General features: G+C 32.7%; 1 protein-coding gene across 19 annotated transcripts in view; it reads left to right on the forward strand.

The window, feature by feature from the left end:
- The window catches only part of LOC127837082 (neurogenic locus notch homolog protein 1-like), a 394957-nt gene that overhangs the window by 195409 nt on the left and 176498 nt on the right, over positions 1-23050 (forward strand). The window contains exon 1 of one of the 19 annotated variants that reach the window (XM_052363901.1): positions 17793-17876. The exons of the other annotated variants lie outside the window; for them this stretch is intronic. Within the exon in view, the coding sequence (XP_052219861.1) occupies positions 17808-17876 (69 nt within the window). The 5' untranslated portion in view covers positions 17793-17807. Of the gene's footprint in view, positions 1-17792; positions 17877-23050 lie in introns of those variants that run through there. 19 annotated transcript variants of the gene reach the window in all.

A 23050-nucleotide genomic window follows, 5' to 3' on the forward strand; every position in this document is an offset into this window, starting at 1 on the left:
ACCGCACAATTGATATATAATGCAAGTTATGCACTTGTGCGTTCAGAAATTTGATCGCATTATATAAACTTACAATTAAACATAGGCATACAAAAACAAGCAATTGTATACTTATAGTGTTGTTTTCTTGTAAAATAAAAATTGAAAAACAATTGTATGTTTATTGTACATCCGTGTGGTCATCGTACGTGAATTCTCTTTTTTTACGCTGATCTATAGTTTATTGTATTGTTGCCGCCAATAATCGATGCCAAGTGTTTCCATGGAGCAGCATCAACGGGGTTTTAAGGGGGTTACACACGGGCTAGACAGAATGTAAACAAACAGTTAAACACTATAATTTTGCAAATATCTCAAGTTATACAATTCATTTGCATAAATCTTTAGTGCATAAAAGACAGTTTTTCTTGCAGTGTGTGCCAATATCTTGAGGTATAAGAATCAACCCTTGAATTCGTCTGAAATCGGTGACAAAATTTCACCTTGCGTGACGCATAGTCGTGCAGTATACATGGAATTTTTTTACAAGAACACGGGCTTATTAAATGAAGTAATTCGTAATTCTATTTTACTTCATATTGCCATAAGCAGCATAAAAATTTGCCTTGTATGCACTAGATGAAATTCTTAAGAAATTGTTTGTTTTAAGTTATTTGGGGGAAAAAGCAGCACTTATGGGGGGTTAATACATCCAATAACGTTTAATTGGGAAAACCCAACTGAACTGAAAAACTACTGAAAATACGTACACAATCTTATTAATCTGGCATCACACAATGTGTTGGTTTGATTATTATTATACTTTAGTAAGTTGCTTGAATCAATTTTTATATTCAGTTCTACTGTTAATTAATAAATAACGACATTCGGTTTTAAATGTGAATACTCATAAAAAAGTCGTCCTTTTCACTGAGCACTCAGACCTGAAATTGTGTTTCCATACGAGCGAACATAATGTGCATTTTGTATTTTCAGTTTGCGCTTAAATTAAGGGGGACAACTTCTTCAATAATATACCTAAATAAAGGAATATATCAATCTATATTATTTGCAAAAGTGCAACTAATGACAACATTGTTTCATGCATGTATTATCAGATGACGACACTCTAGTTAACTATCCTTATTTTTAATATTATAAACATATCTTTGTGCCTGATGCTAATATACGTTTACAAATGAATTACTATAATCAAGCAGTCTCAAAGACAACGGAACATCTACCAAACAATTATCAGATAAAATATTTTGATCATGGACACAAAAGGATTTACATACGTAAATAAGTACGGGTAATTAACGCATAGCCAACAACGCTTAATCCTTAGATATCTATATAGTTAAATTAACCGGGTTTGTTAACATAATATTGTTACGTGTCAAAAAGCATATATGTAGGATGATCCTGTAGGAACGTAAATGCGCGTAACTATCTTGTTTTCTGTTAACCATTTTGCTATTGTTCTAGTATTGAAGGTTGCGGAACGAAATATGGTCAATCAATACGACTTAATTCAAATAAACACATTCAATATGCAATAAATAAGTTTAAGAATTATACATGGACAAATACAAATAGAAGCGTTGAACACAGAACCTGAAGATGGATATGCACCAAGAATGCGTATAATACCCAGCCAGATTCGTTTAAGCATTACATTATAGCTTTAAGCTGATTTGTGTTAATATATATCCTGAAATCCTGTTACATATAATTATACCATAAATAGGTAGTGTTGTTGGAAAAAATGCTATTGCCGCCAAGGCTTACACATGTTCATTCTAACATCAATATTTTACGTTAATTTATTGGTAACCATATGCTTGGTACAAATAGATCAGATCACAAACGTGTTTATGGTTCTTAATTTTGCTGTTATTTTTATTTTAGTAAGGTTAAGGTAAACGAGCTCGAAGTATGACTAGCTGTTAAAGTTTTGAGAATCCAAGCCCTGTTTTATGTTCAAATATCAAGCAAAATGATTGTTTATCTTATTTGCCTGTGTTATCATTGCTGTAATACTGTCATGTGGCACAGTCGTTTATATAATTGACTCAATACAAAACAGATGTTAGATGAAGCAGGAACTAAATGAAAATAAACAAATAACATATGCCGCGCATCATGTTACATTGGTGATAAAACCGTCTGTTAAATATTTAAGTAATTAATGAATCTCTATTTTCGCTCACACCAAGTGCAATCGTGCATGTTTACCATTTTAACAAATTAAAAAAAATGCATTTTTCACCTTTTAAGTTTTAAATTATACAGTTTTTTTTGTGAAACGTGAACCGTCTTTTTGTTGCCATGGACGAGGAATTTAACATACAGGGAAGTAAAGTAAGTGCTTTCATTGCAAATGTATTAATATAAAAATCATCATTGTCATCCGCATTATACTAATAAATGTAATTGTTAACAAGATTTAATTTTTTATTAATATTAATGATGTTGTACTTAATGTAAAAACAAATGCTATAGCTATGGTCATGGACAAAACATTAAAGTGCACGCTTTTATTGCCAATATGGTCCTTTGTTTGGTGAAGAGAAGAGCGACAGTGTTGGCTCAAAAGGAATCTTGATCCAATACCTTGACACGTTACGAAGATACCCCTTGGTCCTTTAATGTACTCGTTGTATAGAACCAATACACGCGAGAAATTATTTATTTTTATAATAAATGTGTTGTTGAGTCAGACACACTCTAACAGTCTCTGAAATCTCCTGTGTCACCAACCATTATTAAGCCAGGTACATCTGAATTGGTATACTAACGCTCGTCTGATTATATTTGAAATAACAATATATAGCCTTTGTTACATCGTTGAACATTTATGCCACGGAATGAAGCTTTATTTTCGAACGCAGATAAAATATTGTGCAGTCTTCAATAAAAATATGTTACTATAAATACTCTGAATATTTCAAACGTTGAAAACATTGTAAAATACAAATTAATATTTGTTGTCAATGAGGAAACGGTAACAAAAGACGTTCTACTAATTTAATCTGTAAAAGCATATAGTTTTTTTCATAATAAAGTAAAATTCATGAAGACAATTATTGTCCCTTTTAACATTCGATCGATGAGAGTTTTATCCTTTTAATGAAGGAACGACGCTACTGTGTTACGTTCATCCATTTATTCTGGTACATGTGTATTTCATGATCGGACAGAAAATAGAGGTACGGATACATAATCATTCATTTATTTGCTATGTAAGAGACAATCTCATATATATGTTATAAACGTCATAAAAGCAATAGAGAACGAACTATGATTTGGAAGAACATTATAATAGCCGTTATCTTGCTCTCTCTTGTGCTGGCTATATTATGTTTTATGAATAGAAACGCATGATAGTCCGATTGACAATTGACGCATATTCGACTTATAGTTTAACTAACATATCAGCCTAGATTCGTTGTGGAGATCAATAGTTTTTCGGTTCATATATGTATATACAAACGCAAACGTGAGTGTTGATTGTGATTTTCAACCATTTCTCTCTCCGAAGCAAAGTGAAAATTGCTATGTGCAAATAGCATACAACCGAAACAGCCTGCGAGTAACTCGCAGTCTGTTCAGGTTTTATGCTGTTTGCTGCACATTAGTATCTAAGCGTTTGAAATGAAGTCTTTAACACTTGAATCTAGTAAGACAGGTCTTAACTTAAATTTAACTTTCGGAGGGACTACAAATACGTAAAAATACATATCTAAGTTGTAAAGGTTTAAACAAACAGTTTCTGATGTGTGCGAGTTTGATTAAAAGGATTTGAATCCTTAACAAAAGCTGGTGGAGAGCTTTAACCACTTTATTGCAAATACTTACTTTCATCATTGTATCATTTAAGTATTGTGCTTGCAACAGGTCATAACAGAACGCGGAGTTTGTGTTGCTGAATTTAACTGTGATCACTAGGACGATTACCTTTGATTTTTGACGCGCTTTGTTACGATGCAAAACGATCTGATATGAATCCGACTGACATTTGATCACGTGATCGTGTTTATCTTCGATTTGCGTGAAGACTTCCAAAATATCTCACGATAAGAATGTCGCGATTGACACCAAGGTCCGACAACATAGTGATAAAACCACAGCAATTAGTTAACAAATGAGGATATGATTAAATTCATAGAATCAATCGTGATAGTAGAAATCGTGAATTAGATCGACTCCGAAAATTACGCTAAAAGGACACGACTGGCGCTGTCTTACGATAGCTTACGGTCTGATGGCATGTGCTCGATACTTAATTTGGTATACAAATTATGTGGACGTTCAACTGTTTTAAATGAACCGACGATATTATTGGATTATCAAATACAGAGCACGATTGCATTCATACATTTGCTCTGCTCGAGTAGAGATTAGTTAAACACAACTGCCATGCAAACACGATTTTATTCAAATTATATTACAATTTGGAAAAGGCAATAACAATACAAAATTGCTTTGGAATATGACCAAAGTATGCTTATCACAACATTAAGCGCATTAATATTTAGGGGTTTATAATTATGTCTAAGTGCAAACATAAGTCGGTGTAATTATAAAAAGTATGCAGATTTCCATCCAAGTGTTTCTAATGGGAATATGGCGTGGTACTGTCGCACAATTTTAGGCATTGCTCAAGAACAGGCTGAAAACTTATAGTCTAGTAGGAACGGAGGTCCACCATGCATGATTGGAAGGTTTTTTTTTAATATGCTGATGATGGTCTTCATTGCCTCGGGTAAAAGAAAAAAATTGTTCCCAAGAAAAAAAGTGTTCCCATGGGGTCTATATCCAAGATGGCCGCCAAGATGGCCGACCAAAATCCTTGAAAATACCTTTATTTCGCAAATGACACTAACAACATATATTTTCCTAGATTTTGGTAGGCATTTTAATTTAAGCAATTAATAACATATTATTCTTATTAAACAAATACAATTTTTGTGTGAAATATTATACATTTTATGAAAATAATGACTATATTTATGAAAGAAGCTACCAAAAATCATGATTTTTGGCTTATGACATGTTTCAATTTGTACCTGAAAAGCAGTTTAAATACAATTATCATCCTAACTACATTTATGTACACGTATGGGACTAAGGAATATAATAATATAACATTTCATGTGAATATTATCAGTAATTATCATATATAAGACAATAAAAGTGGGTGGGGTAAATAACAAATTTGAAAAAAAAATTCCTAATGTGCATGTTAATACATTTTGAGACGTACTAGCTTTTTTTTAACTTGTTATGTTTATGTATAAAGATTGTTTCTGACACTTACAAGTGCATTCACAATGTTTTTTAATATTAAATGCATTTTTCGAACTGATAGTAGTATTTTTACCGTTAAAAAACACGAAAACATATCATTTATATACAAAAGCATTATAATATCTCACAGTAAGCAAATAACAGATAATGTGGTAATATTTCACTTCAATGGTAAGAAGCCAACAAATACAAATTAAAAATACTTGTTTTAACACAAACAGTGCCATTCAAAACATACTTTAGAGCGTGAATGTGTTTTTTTTTTGGGGGGTGGGGTGGGGGATAGATGATGGAGATATTGATTTTCTCGAACTGGAAACGACAATGTCAGATACGGATTAATCCTCATCTGACAGTGTCATTTCCAGTTCGAGGAAGTCAACATCTTCCTCATCTTCTTCTATTACATTGCATTTAATATTGATTAATTATAACATTAATTTAAGGTAAAAAAGTTAATCTGGAATTCAAGTTTTTGTTTGTTCAGTGTTTAGAATAATTTTAATTGTGTCACGATTAAGAAACAATTACTTCATATTTTATTCTCTGATTAAAATAGAAACCTGGACTCTTTAATGACCATATCGTATATTTCGCTAGGAACGTCTTGTAGTTGTAAACAAAACCAACACAATTTCTTTCCATGTACATTAAATATGAATGCACTTTGTTGAACTAAAAGAACATCAATTTCTAATAAAACTACATAACGTGGGCTTAGTGCAAAACGGTTGTAACTGACATTTTTTACAAAAATGACTTTATTGCATATTTTGTACTATAATGTCAATATTTATAATCTGAAAAAATATTTAAGCTAAATTCTGCTTAAAAAAACTAAAACCGTCATTTGGCAAAAGGTCGTATCTGAAAATGAAATTATTTTCATTGCAAAACAGTCGTATCTGCAGTTGCAACCCTTTTGCACTGAAAAAGAATATAAACATTTTAGTGTAATGGTACCAGTATCTAGAATGTGAGACTGAGACCATGGTAGCAATACATACAGCCTGAGACAATGCCGTGATTTGTGTTACCTATTGGGAAAAAGTATTGGTACCAGCCAAATTGTGTGAGAAAAACCCATTAATTGGGAAAATTCACGTTGTGAAGTCTTCATATTGGGAAATTGGCATATTTGATATTTTGCTCCCAAATACTTAAAAATTAATAACTAAATGTTGCCAAGTTGTCATACCATAGAGCTGCATAGGAAAACTAATTAAAATTTGTTAGTTTTTTTGTTTTCTTCAATTGTATTTTTTACAGCAATTGGGAAATTTGTAGTTTTTTTCCTAATTGGAAAATGCCATTTCTGGTACTTTTGAAAATTAATAAAAACGCTACAATCGTACCAGTACTAGTATGTCAGACTGTGAAAATGGTACCGGTATGTATCATGTTAGACTGTGACAATAATACCGGTATGTAGCATGATAGACTGTGACAATGGTACCATTAAGTAGCATGTCAGACGGTGACAATTGTCCCAGCACAATTAACCAGTCAGACTGTTACAACGATACCAGTACTTAGCATCTCAGACTGTTACAATGGAACAAGTACGTAGCATTTCAGACTGTGACAATGGTTCCAGTACCTAGCAGTTCAGACTGTGACAATTATACCAGTAAGTAGCAGTTCAGACTGTGACATTGGTACCAGTACGTAGCATGTCAGACTGTTACAATTGTTCCAGTACCGAGCATGTGATACTGTGACAATAGTACCAGTGCGTAGCATTTTAGACTGTTTCAATGATACCAGTACGTGGCCATGTCAGACAGTGAAAATGGTACCAGTAGGTAGCATGTCAGACTGTTACAATTGTACCAGTACATAGCATGTTAGACTATGACAATGTTACCAGTACATAGCATGTTAGACTGTGACCATTATACCAGAACTTAGCATGTAAGACTGTGACAATGGTACCAGTACCTAGCATGTCAGACTGTTACAATGATACCAGTAAGTGGCATGTCAGACAGTGACAATGGTACCAGTACATAGCATGTCAGACTGTTTCAATGATACCAGTACGTAGCAAGTAAGACTGTGACAATGGTACCAGTACCTAGGATGTCTGACTGTTTCAATTATACCAGGTCGTAGCAAGTAAGACTGTGACAATGGTACCAGTACCTAGCATGTCAGACTGTTACAATGGTACCAGTACGTGTCACATCAGACTATTTCAATGGTTCCAGTACGTAGCATGTAAGACTGTGACAATTATACCTGCATGTAGCATGTGAGATTGAGACAATTCTACCAGTACGCAGCTTATGAGACTGTGACAATTAAACCAGTACATAGCTGGTCAAACTGTGACAATGATACCAGTATGTAGCATGTCATACTGTTACAATGGTACCAGTACGTGTCACATCAGATTGTTTCAATGGTTCCAGTACGTAGCATGTAAGACTGTGACAATTATACCTGCATGTAGCATGTGAGATTGAGACAACTATACCAGTACGCAGCTTATGAGACTGTGACAACGGTACCAGTACATGGCATTTCAAACTATTTCAATGGGACCAGTACGTAGCATGTGAGACTGTGACAATTTTACCAGTATGTAGCCTGTCAGACTGTGACAATTATACCAGTATGTAGCATGTCAGACTGTGACAATTGAACCAGTACATAGCTGGTCAAACTGTGACAATGATACCAGTAAGTAGCATGTCAGACTGTTACAACGGTAGTACATAGCATTTAAGTCTGTTAAAATGGTACCAGTTCGTACCATGTGAGACTGTGACAATTATACCAGGATGTACATGTAGTATGTTAGATTGAGACAATGATACCAGTAAGTAGCATGTGAGACTGTGACAATGGTATCAGTATGTAGCATGTTACACTGAGACAATGGTACCAGTACATAGCATGTCAGACAGTGACAATGGTACCATTCCTAGCATGTCACACTGTTACAATGGTATCAGTACATAGCATGTTAGACTGTGACAATGGTACCAGTACATAGCATGATAGACTGTGATAATTATACCAGTACTTAGCATGTCAGACTGTGACAATTTTACCCGCACAGGGCAAGTAAGACTGTGACAATTATACCAGTGCGTAGCATGTCAGATTGTGACAAAGGTACCAGTAGGTTGCATGTGAGACTATGACTATTGTATCAGTACGTAGCATGTCAGACTGTGACAATTATTCCAGTACGTGGTATGTCAGATTGTGACATATGATACCAGTAGGTAGCATCTGAGACTGTGACATGGTTCCAGTACGTGGCATGTCAGACTGTGACAATTGTACCAGTACATGTCATGTCAGACTGTTACAGTTATACCAGTACGTAGCCTCTGAGACTGTGACAATTATACCAGTATATAGCATGTCAAACTGTGACAAATATACCAGTACGTAGCATGTCCGATGGTGACAATGGTAACAATGCGAAGCATCTGAGACTGTGACATGGTACCAGTGCGTGGCATGTCAGACTGTTACAATTATACCAGTAAGTAGCATGTGAGACTGTGGCAATGGTACTAGCATGTCAGACTGAAACAATTGTACCGGTATGTATCATGCCAAACTGTGACAATGATACCAGTACATAGCATGTCAGACTGAGACAATATTAATAATGATGCTCAAAAGGTAGGAAAAAGATCAATAGGATTCTGTACTAGTTTTTGTCTTAACATTTTTCGTATATCACAATAAATATATTTGAAAACATTGTAGTTTGTATTTGAATTCAGAAAGAGGGTTATAGGCCTGCTTTTAATAACAAAGTTCATTATTTTTTTTAATTAATAATAAGCTGATGAGACTTGTTTTGACTTTAACTTTATTGAATTATAATAATTACAATACAAATATTAAATGCTTTATGAAAGATTTAAAGATATGACAATAACTTGTTCCTTCTAATGTATTGGTCTTCTACTTAATAATTCTGTACAGGCCCCAGTCACTGTGTATTGATCATTTTTCTGTTACTAGTATGTCTGCATACATTTAAATGATTAAAAAAAATCAAATAAAGTGATAATACTTTATAGTTATAGTTATTGGTTAAAAACAAGCACAATGCAATGCATTTCATGTACTCCAGGTAATCCAATTTGAATTCAAATCAATGTAAATTTTTGTATTTTCTTCCATCATTAAAAAAAATATTTCAATAAACACATAATTTCAAGTATTCCGAATAAAAGTCTTCATTATTAAGACATTATGAACAGAAAAAAAACTGATCTGATTTTCAGATACGACCTTTTTGCTTAAAAAATATAATCAAACATTACAAGATTTTAAGCGCAAAACAGTAGTATCTTGATATTTAACAAATATCTCTGACTACAATAATGCCAATAGAGATATATTGTGTGAACTTTAAATGAATGTAAAATACCTACATTTATGCAACATAATTTTGTATTACTGATAAAAATGAATAAAATATTATTATTTTTTATCGTACTGAAAAGTTTACAAAAAGTCAGTTACGACCGTTTTGCGCTAAGCCCGCGATAAGTCAACGTAATTATCTCCCTTGTGCGAAGCTAAAACTATACATATTCAAACTATGTACCTAATTAATTCCCTTTTAACAGTTTAATTATTATATACTGAAACAAATAAGTTATAAAGCAAATTTAGGATCATAACAATCACGCTGTATCATATTTTAATCACCGGATGAAAGTTCTATAAAACAACTTCTAGGATGAAGATATATCCTTTAAATATTTATAATATCACCTTCACCCATTCAACTACATTCATAAAAAGAAAATTCACAAAATCATCACATTCTCAGCAGTATTGTATAAAACATGACAGTTTGTTTTGGAACAAATATGATTTTTATTGGACAATTTAAGTGTTAATTTGCAACAAATGTGCTACTTGCTCAATGTGAGACATTTGAATGCCGTTTGTTTATAAATTATATTTTTTCATATATTTACGGTAAATACACTACAATCAGTAAGTGAAATGTATTTTATATCTAAAAACAACTAGAATCTACTTGTAAGTATAAAAAACAATCTTCATACATAAACATAACAAGTTAAAAGGGCTAGTATATCAATAAATATATCAACATGCATGTTTCTTAAAATTTGTAATTTACCCCACCCACTTTTATTGTCTTATTTATCATAATTATTGATAATATTCACATATATTGTTATATTATTATATTCCTTAGTCCCATACGTGAACATAAATTTAGTTAGGATGATAATTGTACTTAAACTGCTTTTCAGGTACAAATTGAAACATGTCATAAGCCAAAAAAACATGATTTTTTGCACCTTTTTTTCATATATATAGTCATAATTTTCATAAAATGTATAATATTTCACCAAAAAATGTATTTGTTTAATAAGAATAATATGTTATTAATTGCTTAAATTAAAATGCCTACCAAAATCTAAGAAAATAAATGTTGTTAGTGTCATTAGCAAAATAACGGAATTTTCAAGGTTTTTGGTCGGCCATCTTGGCGGCCATCTTGGATTTAGACCCCATGGGAACACTTTTTTTCTTGGGAACAAAAATTTTCTTTCACCCGAGGCAATGTAGAACATCATCAGCATATTTGAAAAAAACCTTCCATTCATGCATGGTGGACCTCCGTTCCTACTAGACTATTATGAAACCTGTCCAAAGCAAAACCGAAACAATCCTGTTGCTATCGATCTTAAAACTGGGACTCCTTCAAAATAAATTGTGACATTTAGTCGAAGTCAGCTGCTAGGTCGCGCGATATGTTTTTTTTTTAAAGAAATGTCTTAATCGTATACATATCAGTGCATAATAGAAGTATAAATAGTCTTGCTCAAATACTGGGATATCCACTATAAACAACACCAGAAATGGAATCGGTTCTTTCACACTTTGAAATCAGTTTTCATACGCAAAGAGCTGGAAAAGAGATTTTACTTGTTGCGATATTTATCGTAAATAACATGTAATGTGCCGAATGCATTTGGAGACATCCCAGGGTATAATTTTAGAAACACAAGTTTTTTATGCTCGTCATTTCGATGATGCGTGTTATGTATTATTTTCTTTTGTGTGGATGAACAAAATAAAATCGTAGCATTCCAGAATATTTTCGATTTGATTTAAGCGTTAGAATTTACAAACTAAATAATAATAAAGATAATTTAGTTTTCTGGTGAGTCGTTTCGCACACATTCATGGTTTGTCATCGAATTCCACTCACGCTGCTGACACATCACGCAATCAGTTGGAGCGATACAACCAAGCGGAGCAACAAAAGCATATAATATTCCCTATTTATTTTAGTAATTATGCACGGTCAAGGGAAGAACAGGGTGTTTTGTAAGCAATTTTACTCAATAATGATCAACTTACGGCACTTGTTAAACTGCGGGGAATTTCATAACGTATTCAGAAATGCATTTATATGTATTACTATATTCTGTTCTGTTAAAGGTGTGGTTGACGTTTTGAAAAACAAATTTACAATACGATAAATTTAATTATAGTTTGTCTCACGTATGTGAAAGAATTTGATGTGTGAAAATGCAGTCTTAGTTTAGAAACTGGTAAATTCACTAAATTACTGTACCTGGGATAAATGAATTGCATGATTGGTATACAGACAGGTAGTGTGCATCTCCTTCGTAAACTGTTTCGTTAATGTTCATTTTTGCAGATTTTGTTTTCTTATAAAATATTAATAGATAACGAATAAATGAGAAACGAATAGTTTGCCATAATGATATGAAACAAAAAGGACCTGTTAATCGTAAGAGGTTACCCAATAAATGGAATATAACAACACTCCTTCTACAATATAAATGTATAATACCTTTGTATACTGCTGCGCAAATGTTCACAATAAATGGAATATTACAACACTCCTTGTTCAATATCTCCTTTGTATACTGCTTCACAAATGTGAATTGATGAAATTTGTGTTTTGTTATATAAAACGTTATACGATCCATAGTTGTGACATATTAATAGCTTTTCTAAACAATGCTTAACACGGAGTGGTTTCTGAAAATACATCTTTCACCGAATATGTTAAATTTTAGGTTATAATCAACATTGCAATTGGTTTACGGTATAAACTAAAAGCTATATATACATCAAGGAGATATACTTACTGTTGTGATAAACTGTGGGAAAATTGTATTGAGGAATAAACATTACTTAAAGAATCAATCGGAGTGTTTATATCATCTAAAAAGAAATTCTAAATTATAAAAATGTACTCCTACGATCTAAGACAAATATATGGTTTAAGAATTGGTAACAAAATCTTCCTCAAATTGTCTCATAAAACGTGATGCATAAGACGGTGCCATAGGACTACCCATAACAGTACCCATAGTTTGTATAAAAATTCAAGTTTTGTAACAAAAAATAAAATTTCCAGAACAACTGCCAATACTTTGGTTCCATCTTCAACATTTACTGTTGAATGTATAGTTTATTTACGGAGAAAATATTAGCAAGCTTAGAATCAGTAACTAGTTGGAATGTGAGTGTATAAAAAAGATACGTATAGCATTACAAGGTTTGAGTCTTTCCTTTACTTAAATATTCCAAATCTTGAAAATGAAATATGTGATGTTTTGTTTACGTACGACGGTGAACGTTGCATCACTAAATTTATTTGACACTGTCCAAGCACTTGGAGATGTTTCCGTCCTAGGACTCGATGCATACATGATGGCATGTCCGTGATATCTAAGTGGCATAATGTGACATCAAATGGCAAGAATGTCTTGGGCAACATTCGAACAGTTTACTTATACCGCGGTTATGGTTCTGTATAGCTTTAAAACATTTGTTTAAATATTTTTTTCGCTATTTTGTGTTGGTTTACGTTCTCTTTTTCTAGAATCGTTCATCGTTTACAAAAAGTTTACATGACGAGTTGCTGCCTCGTTAATTGACAAGTTGCTTCTTCGTTAATTGATTATTTACTGTATTCTTCACTGTAATCGTATTAAACGTGCTCGTATATCGATTTTATCATGTTATTAACTCTCGAGAGCTTGTTGTTGTTCCTAAGAGATATTTGGCTGGATAGTTCGACCTTAGCCCATAGCATTATGAAAAATTGCAATAAGATAAGCTTATATTTTATAAACCAAATCAATATCTCTTCCAACTGAGATGTAAATTTACATGGGGTCGTATTAAAGAACGGCAAGTGTTTACATACATCGTGATCTGTGAGATCGTTTCTATATGTTTACTTCCTTTAATATTTTTAAATATTCGTATAAACATTCGGCATAGCATGTCGTCTTCACTGATAGAAACCGAAAGCGAAACTATAAAATACCGAACTTTAGTGTGTTTTATAATGCTATTTAACATTTGATTGTTTGAATAATCGTGATAAATACATGATCATGTTACCAGATGACTAACAATTAAGTGATCGGGTGGTTTATGCAAAGGTTGTCTGTAGATTTAACAGCAATAAAATGTTATAAACACGCACCTGTTTTACATTTATTAACAACACCGCTCTACCGCTCTTGTTTGCATTATAGTTATATATATAGCTGTTAAAATTTACATTTATATATTGGTAAGATACAATAATGTGCCCCCACATTTCGGACACTGATAAAGCAGTTTGTTCCAAAATACCATGGTGTTTGGGACAAATGCAATTTTCGCTTCTTTGTTGCAGACGATATGCACGATACCCATGAGTATCACTTTAAACCCGATAATTGTTATCAGCTGATTTGCGATGAAGGCTTTTCCCCGATTGCGATTTGCACGAAGGTTACTATGTGCAACATCATACAATGAAGAAGCTAAGGATTGTAGTTGTCCAATAAAGATTTTGCAAAATGAACAACAAAAACTAAATCGCAAAAGTTTCGTCCCTAGTCCGCGCATGAAAATACAGATATCTGTAAATAGAATAAAAAATAACCAAAATCAATGTTATTCATTTGGGACACTAACAGGGTGCAGAATCAAAGGGGTTTTCAGGGGCTTTCACACGGGCTTGACAATGAAAACACACCGTTAAGAACATTATTTTTGCAAATATCTCTAATTATTGAAATACATTTGCAAAAATCTTTAGTTTATGAAAACAGTTTTTGCAGATAGTGTCGATATCTTAAGGTATAAGAATAAATCCTTGAATACGTCTGAAATCTGGAACAAAATGCCACGTTGCCTAATGCTAGCCGTTTACATGAATGCGGTAAAAAAATCAAAGCGCTGAAGGCACTGAAGATGTTCGCTATTGCATAATTTAACACGCAATTCATTTTTGAAAATCAATCGCAAGTTTGAAATGAACACACGCCATTCAACTTTATAAAGTGTGTGTCATAGCGCACGGGTCGAGTTTTGTGTGCATTTTTTATCATCCTTATTATTTAATAGAAATAACTAAGACAAAATAAAAACAACATGCTTTTTGGAAGTTCTGAAAGTATAGAAAGTATGATGAAAATGGTAATGATAACTTAATATAAAGAAAATTTGCAGTCACCATCATATTAAAGGAATATTTTTTTCTAATATCAAATGACTATCTCACCAAAAATATAAATTCATAATGAAAATTTCGTGTACAAAACTTTTTATTTTTGACACCATATACAAATTCAAAATATACAACAATCTTCGTATCTTGTATATGGAGGAATAAAAGTATATAAACATTGCTGTTTATGCTTTACTTATTACCCGAGCAGTTCACACGGTGTCAACAACGCTAACATAAACATAGGTATAGAGCACTCATGCGCTTTTAGGCGCAGCTGTTTCAGTTTTCATCTTAGTGACTTTTACATAACGCCAACAGACACGCATGAATATTTTCGAATATTTAATAAGCTGATTCGAGATACAACCTCTGAATTTTTGCAACATCACTGCGTATGAGCTCAATTCAAAGGATGTAGCAATGTTCAGTGTAAGGAATTCCGGACTACTCTCTGTATGCTCAAACGACACAAATTGTGGCCCTGTTACAATTACGCGTTACAATCCATCTCGCAGAATTTCACTTTCGCCTACAAGATGAGAAAACAATCATTAGCGAAATAGTATAGTGTCACGATAAGAGAAAATCGTTTAAGTATCATACCACAATGTTTGCCGTACTTGGTCAGCACGTCTGGAAATCATTCCTTAATGTGTGGATAGGCTGCCATTATTAACAAGTTTGCTATTTTCAATTCAATTTTGTATCAAAAAGGATTGTTCTTAAATGTGGCATTTTCAATTCGCAATGAGATTTGTAATGACCCTCGTCATGTGAAAATGGGTCTTATTCCATATGCGCCCATCATATAAATAGCCCACTCAGCTATCACTCCTTCTGGTAAGGAGAAACATAACATATTGAGTGATTTTAAAGCGAACAGCGTCGCCTATGGCCTGACTGCGCAAAAGCACATGTTGGGTTTAACAAACGCTTGCCGAAACGCATAAGACCCATTTTCGCATGACGGCGCTATTGACGTGTGATTTAAATGTGTCGAAAGAAAACTGCGTTTAAATCAAATATAAACATACGATATATTTCGATAGTGAAGAAAGATACTCATAACAAGGCATATGAGGACACATATGAAGTGCTCTCCCGTAGTATATTTTTTATTTTACTCACACTAATGTGTGGTTTGACAATGCTAACATACATTTCATGCGGTGAATATGCAGCTTACAAGTGAAAAACACAACACAATAGTTAAACTTTTGTTTAATTGTATTTAATTATTTAGAAAAGTAAATTGCTAACTTTATTTCAAAGTCAGCGTATACGCCGACTACATTTTTAAAAGACATTTATTGTTATAAATATATTTAATATAATATATTAGGTTGTTTTCGGTTTTAGCGATTAAAAAGCATTTTCGAGGTTGCCTATAGTATGCCTGTAGTTATTCATGAACTCATATCCAACTGTCTATGTATTGAGAACTGTGAATATAAACAAGCTTAACCTTCTACTAACCTTTTGCTATTGCATTCGTATTATTATTATAAATTGTTATATTCGGGTTTAGCAATTATGAAACTTTTTTTTGTCTATCGTATCGCTGAAGTTATTGTTGAACTTATGTTCAACGTTTTATACATTCAGAATATAAACAAAGACCTATAGATAATATGGGTCTTTGATATAAATAAGCGTCAACTTTTTCCCGAATCTCTCATTTTACGACCTGTACTACGTCATTGAGTTGTATGCGAGAGCGTAACCTATTGCGTTGTTATAACCCGTAAACTTTCCTTTGTTTATCGACAGACGCATCTATTAATAGCCTCATATATCATGAATGCCAAAACTACCGGGAAAAAGAACCACGTGACCAAATAGGACGCAAAACGCAAATACCATGCGACTACGACTTTTATTATGTAAGAAAGCTCCGCAATTCCTTTGAAGTCGGAGCCTTGTGATTGCTATTACTTAAATAATTGACCTCTAACTGAAGTAAGCAAAGGAAACGCAGCACCTAATTGACCCATTCCTTATATGTGCGAAGGCAGATTGAATTTTACTAATGTATGGTTTGCCTATTATAACACACATTATAATGCGGTAAATATGCGACTAACAAGTCAAAAACACTATAATTAAACTTTTGTTTTGAATTAAGTTATTTAGAAAACAAAATTCCAAACCTTATTTCAAAACAGCAAGACTACATTTTTTAGAGAATATTATTGTATTTAAATGTTTTTTTAACAGTTTCAGCGATAATGAAACATTTTTTTATGTTGTCTATCGTATCCCTGTAATAATTGTTGAACTCGTGGTCAACGTATTATTAATTGAGACCTGTGAATATAAACAAGCGTAACCTTATACTACTGCGTTATTCTCACACGGACTCCCCTTTGTTTATCGCCAGCCTCAGATTTATGAATGAGCTGAGCGAAAATACTACGTCACGCACACGCAGCAGAAAGTGGACTATTTTAATCATTCATAAACAATCTCCTACGCGACACGTACAATACGATCATTGTTTATTGATTCTTTTCTATAAAACACCGTTCGAAAATATTGAATGTAACACGATATTAATATAATGTTGCCATTTGTGAATACACATAATTGGAGAACTCAAACCTCTTGCATAAATTATACAACTCTTTCTTGCGCGGATACGCAATCGGGTATTGGGTTAATCATACCTAGTCGTATCGACCTGAATTTCACACTAAGCACTTTAGACGGGCGCTAAAGCGCCCATCTAATTAAACAAGAACACATGCGTATTAGATAGAGTAATTCTGGTACATTTCACATTGCCATTAGCAGCATAGAAATCTGTCTATTATGCACTAGCTGGAACTCTTAAGAAAAATGGAAAAATCAAAAAGGATACCTGCTTCATTACAGATGAAACAATACGTGCTCTTCCCATAGATAATATGCACATGTGCATACTACTATTGATATTCAAAGTGTGTTTATATGAACGCATTGTTTCATTGTGAATAAGTAAGGCATTTATTGGTTCTTCAAAATGGAGTCTTCGTATGCTTACCGCCGATCAAATTCATACGACTGTTCAGTAGAAACAGTCAACATAGAGGTACGTTTTGTCTTTCTTTAATTCCGTTGTCCATAAAACAATTGAGCTTATTTAAAGTATACAGAATGTCAAATAAATATAATATAATGTATAAACTAGATAACTACAAGTCCAAGCAAGACAATCTATACTTTAATTGATTTCGAGTGCAAAGCTATAACGATAACCTGAATTACATGTTATTAACAACTACATTGGTCTAGTTTTATTTTGTTATAATGACTTTTTTGTTTTTCTGTTTAACAAATATTAACAAGACTGTTTATTGAGTCTGGCTAACAACGTGTACACTGTGGAAGATATTTAAATGGATTACTTTCCTTAAAGAAATGAAACTAACCGTTATATACTCCATAGGCTTCTTGATTATGTCGGACTTTCAAAATATAGTGGGATTTAAAAATATATATAGGGTCTTAAAATATGAAAGTTCTTATTTGGAAACATTTGAGTCCATTTAATATCCCATTTCCCTACTTAACTTTAACTTATAAAGCTATGTTATTTGAAAACGATACTACCCCGTTAGTGCATGTTTGACCATAATTTAACGTTGATTTTTTCTTTTTCTTTACTGGAACCATTCGTATGGTGCATCTAATTAAAGGTTATATTTGTCTTTCAACATTAACATATGGACCGTGCTCTGTGAACAGGGGGTTTAATGAGATATGCTTCGATTGAACCATTGCCACATAATCTTTGCTTTGGGAACTTTTTATAAATGTGTGTGGTCATAAATGCTTAATAGCAAATTTAAAGGACTTTTATAATGTGGTGTGTAATAGCGACAGGAACATGAATGAGCTAGGCTCGAAACCAGTAACTTAAGCGCAGTGCTTAGTAAATGTCTATACAAATCGTGCCATTTGATTTTTCCCAAGACAATAACGAAAGAGAAAATAAGTATTTTATCGGATAAGTCTGAACCATTTATTATATAAGTTTATTGGTTTTGGCAATATAAATCACTTTGGGATCATGAAAAAAATGTCCACATTTAAATTTCCTCCACACTTTTAGCAGTATGTTATGCAGTTCAGGTACAACGATTTCTATAGATACATTTATATTATTTAAAACCCAAGTCGGTCTAGTTTTACTTGTTTATATTTTTTTATTTGATGTGTGATAAATATTTATATTAACCAGACTGTTTATCAAATCTGAAACATATCATGCATGCTAATGACAATATTTAAATGATTTACATGCGAAAGAAACCCTTTAGCTTAACACAAGGAAACATATATCGACTGTTATATAATCCGTTAATATAACGGACATTGCGAACATAGTTGGGTAAACGAACAATTAGTTGCTATGGTGCTTCGACTATGGAAATTCATATTCTCAAGCAGTTCAATCTATTAAATATGCAGTGTTCCTACTTACCTTTAAAGAAACAGTTATGCATTTTTAAAACAAGACAAGTATTTAATTACCTCGTAAGTGCATCATAAACCATTTCTGAAGTTTTCTATGTCTTATTATCTATACTGGAAGCTTCATATGGCGATTCTGTTTAAAAATTATTTAAAAATGTTTTATTGTTCTGAATATGATTACACATGTTTGGATATAATGTAATGATAACCATTGATCACGTAAGAAAAACAACTTACATTCGTTGTCACATATTACAACATGTTCAAACAAAGGTTATTACCCAAAAAGATCTTATTTGAGTAAACTAGGCATAAAGGGTCGGTAAAAAGTATGCATGTATTAAACAATTTCTAAATAATCTTTGCGTAACCTCTGTTTTAGCCTTAAATATCTCGAGATAGATTGTTGATTCTGATTGTAAATTACTCGTATCACTTAAATACTAAGCGTTTTATTATGAAATGTTGAAGAAAGTCCGTGACCTCTATTGAGTTGAATTTTTTTTAATGAAAGCGTCTTATCGGTTTACGTGTTATTTTTAAGTTATTTTTTACCGAGTGTCACGCCAAATAAAGGTGTCAAACATTGGGAAATCTTGTTTTCTGCTATAACTAGTTTATGTATTAAAATAATAACAACGTCACATATGTTACTTTTCCTCTTGCAGTATACATCGGAATCCTTTCCAAGGTAGTGAATCTAATCTAAGAAAGATGAAAACATGATTGGTCTACATTTTAAGTCAGTATACAGTTTGAGCAGAATGTTTCCATGGATTCTTGCTTCAGATAATGCAATAGAAGAGAATAAGATGTGTAGACGTTAACCTTCTCTAGAATTATAACATGCATGTTGGGTAATATTAATTACATTTTAAGTGTCAATATTTTTAATGAATTAAACATATTAGGTGTCCGTTTTGACTCGAAGAAAAAACTAACCAAAATATAGAACTGCCATAATTTGATTTTCCCCAATCAATCAACTCCCTACTTAATATTAACTCGTCTACTTCACGAAAACGACGGTTACTTAAAATGCGTTACATTTTTTTTCCGTGAGTATATTGTAAGTAACGATGTTTAAACACTTTCAACATTTTGATTTGCGTGTCTAGTTTTCCCTTGGCAGTGTTTGACAACACTTCTAGGTGCCAAGTTTATATAAACATTTCACAATTCTTTTGATTGATTGGTATGATTAGCCGCTTAAAAAATTGATTTAATTAATATGTTAGGCTAATTTAATACATGTATGAGCAGTAAATCAAGCTTATCAAAATCCTTTAATTGAAACTTGTTAATAAGTAGTACTACTATTATATAATGAACTCTAATAAGTTTATGCCTGACATTAAAAAAATATGAGTATGTGAACAAACACAAAATTAAAAAAAGCTTCAGATTTGTAACGTTACACCGCTGAATACAGTAATTTGGATCAACCGAAGGCAGATTAGTGAGACGAGGTCGTTATAAGATAGGAAAACAAAGTACAATAAATTACTAGCCGAGACAGTTTAAGGACCGAAAATAACAATTTGCTTTTTCATATAAAGATTTACTTAAATCGCATACGATCGGCAAATCATTTCATAAAGAATTCCAGTACTAACGAATTGATATAAAAAATTCAATCTTCATCTTCATCTCAATAAACATTACCTCAATTATATTATCAATACACCTATAAATACAAATTCAACTTACGTATCCAAAAATTATGTCACAGCCACCATTCTAAGCGGAATGGGATAACGACAGATGTTACATTTGTCATGATAAAAAGCGAATAACAGATTACTACCTGATCGTTTTGTAATATATCAGACAAGGCTTAAAATATAATTACAGCGAGGCTTCATGCCGAGCTATTTATATAACACAAAGATCAGGCAGTTACCTGTAATTCTGTTAACCATACCACTCACATCCCTCGCCCATTTTTCAAGAAATAATAATAAAGAATATAATAAAATATAATCGCTACGACCGGAGGCTGCTGCATTCCTTTGACGGTCACTCTGAATCAGCAGACGATTTATTGCAAAACCAAAATCTTACTGAGATTGCGATGTATAAAATTTGTAAGCGCGTATGAATCGTTCTAAAATTTAAATGTTCCTCAAAACGCAAGTTGCGCCATGTGATGGAACTTTACAATGCTGTAAAGTCTCTTTGCTTAATTCTGAAAAAAAATTACAATATTTCGCAAAATAAATGCATGTATTATATATTTAAAGTCCAAACATTAGCAGCGTTTGTAATATGTCAAGGCCAGAAGCTGACGCCTTCTCAGTGTGTTTTCACTTGAAAAGTCTAAAGAATGGAGTGAAGTTTTTATTGCAAATTCGGATTTACTGCGTTTTTGCCTAAAGGTGGTTGTGTGTAAATATTTGTACATTGAAAAAAGTTTAAAAAAAAAAGACATTTATTGGATATATTTTGCCAGGATATGTTGAATGGGAAACTGCATGGAATGTGGGGAGATAATTTTTAGTTTGGAAGACAGTGTTGACCAAAGAGGAGAGAATATGTTGTTCCTGAATGATTGAATTTGTGCATGACACAGATGGCGATGACTCGCAAGTTGCTGTTGAATATGTTGCCAACAGGTATGAACTTGTTTTCGTCGTTGGTTTTGAACTGTCGCTATAATTAACGATGATCTGAACGTTTTTGGGTTGTGTGAATTTCATTATTCAGTGGATGCAATGTTTAAATTTCTTAAATCTTTAAATAAATGTTTTATAGGAAAAAGAATCCGTCACAAAACCGGCCCCGATTGCCACAGTTTTTGACATATTTGCAAGTTTTATTCGCCTCAAGAATATTAGATCATAACTCTCAATTCAGTGTGGCATGTGCAGGCAATAACAATACTTGTCTGTTAATGTTTTTAGGAAACAAAAGTAGAGCTCATGCAGCCTTATCGGGTGCTATGATTGAAAAACTTATTCGGCCAACATTGTGGGTGCGATACCGATTGTAACTTTTTTATCAGAAAGTGTTTTTTGTTTTTGTTTATAACAACAATAGTAATAGAAAACGTTCAAAATGCAATTAATAATAATAAACATCGATAAATTTTATGAAATATTGTATTACAATTGGGTTGAATATTTTTTAATTCCATACCATATTTATTTAAAAACAGTGATAATATTTGTCTTTTTCTTGATTTTTTAGTGTTTCTGCTTTGCGTTCAGTCAGTCTCGTGTGAGGGAAAGTGATGCATTGCTGCTGTGAAAGGTCGAGTATGGGATCTTGGCTTTTTGACGCTTTCGCTCAATTCTTCCCATGATGCTACGCAATGTGACTTGCTCGTATTCATAACTATACGTCTTTCTAATGGAGACCAGATACGTGGCAAAATATTCAAGACAGGCTTTTTCAAATGTTTATTGCCTGTAAACATCAAAATAATCGATTATGTTGATTGTGTCAATCCGCCATCTTGATATTAGTGGTTATTCATGAGCCGCGGATTCTGATTGGCTGTCCGAGAATCAAGATTTCACACTATAAATAGCCTGAAAACAGACATTGGAGGGAAGAATTATTTTTTTGTAAAAAAACGTTAAAAGACGATATAGTATGAACAATACCCATAAATAAACGATTGTGTGTTGGTTTTGTTTATACTTATTTTATTGTTTTACTTTATTTGTCTTTGTTCTAGTCTTTTTTACATTTGGTGCTAAATTATTTGTCCTTTGTCACTTGTATAAGAAAGCATGTCCAAAACAGTCTTGTTTAAACAATCGCTAACAAAAACAAAGCTAT

The sequence above is a fragment of the Dreissena polymorpha genome, chromosome 7 (genome assembly GCF_020536995.1).
Source record: "Dreissena polymorpha isolate Duluth1 chromosome 7, UMN_Dpol_1.0, whole genome shotgun sequence".
NCBI lineage: Eukaryota > Metazoa > Mollusca > Bivalvia > Myida > Dreissenidae > Dreissena > Dreissena polymorpha.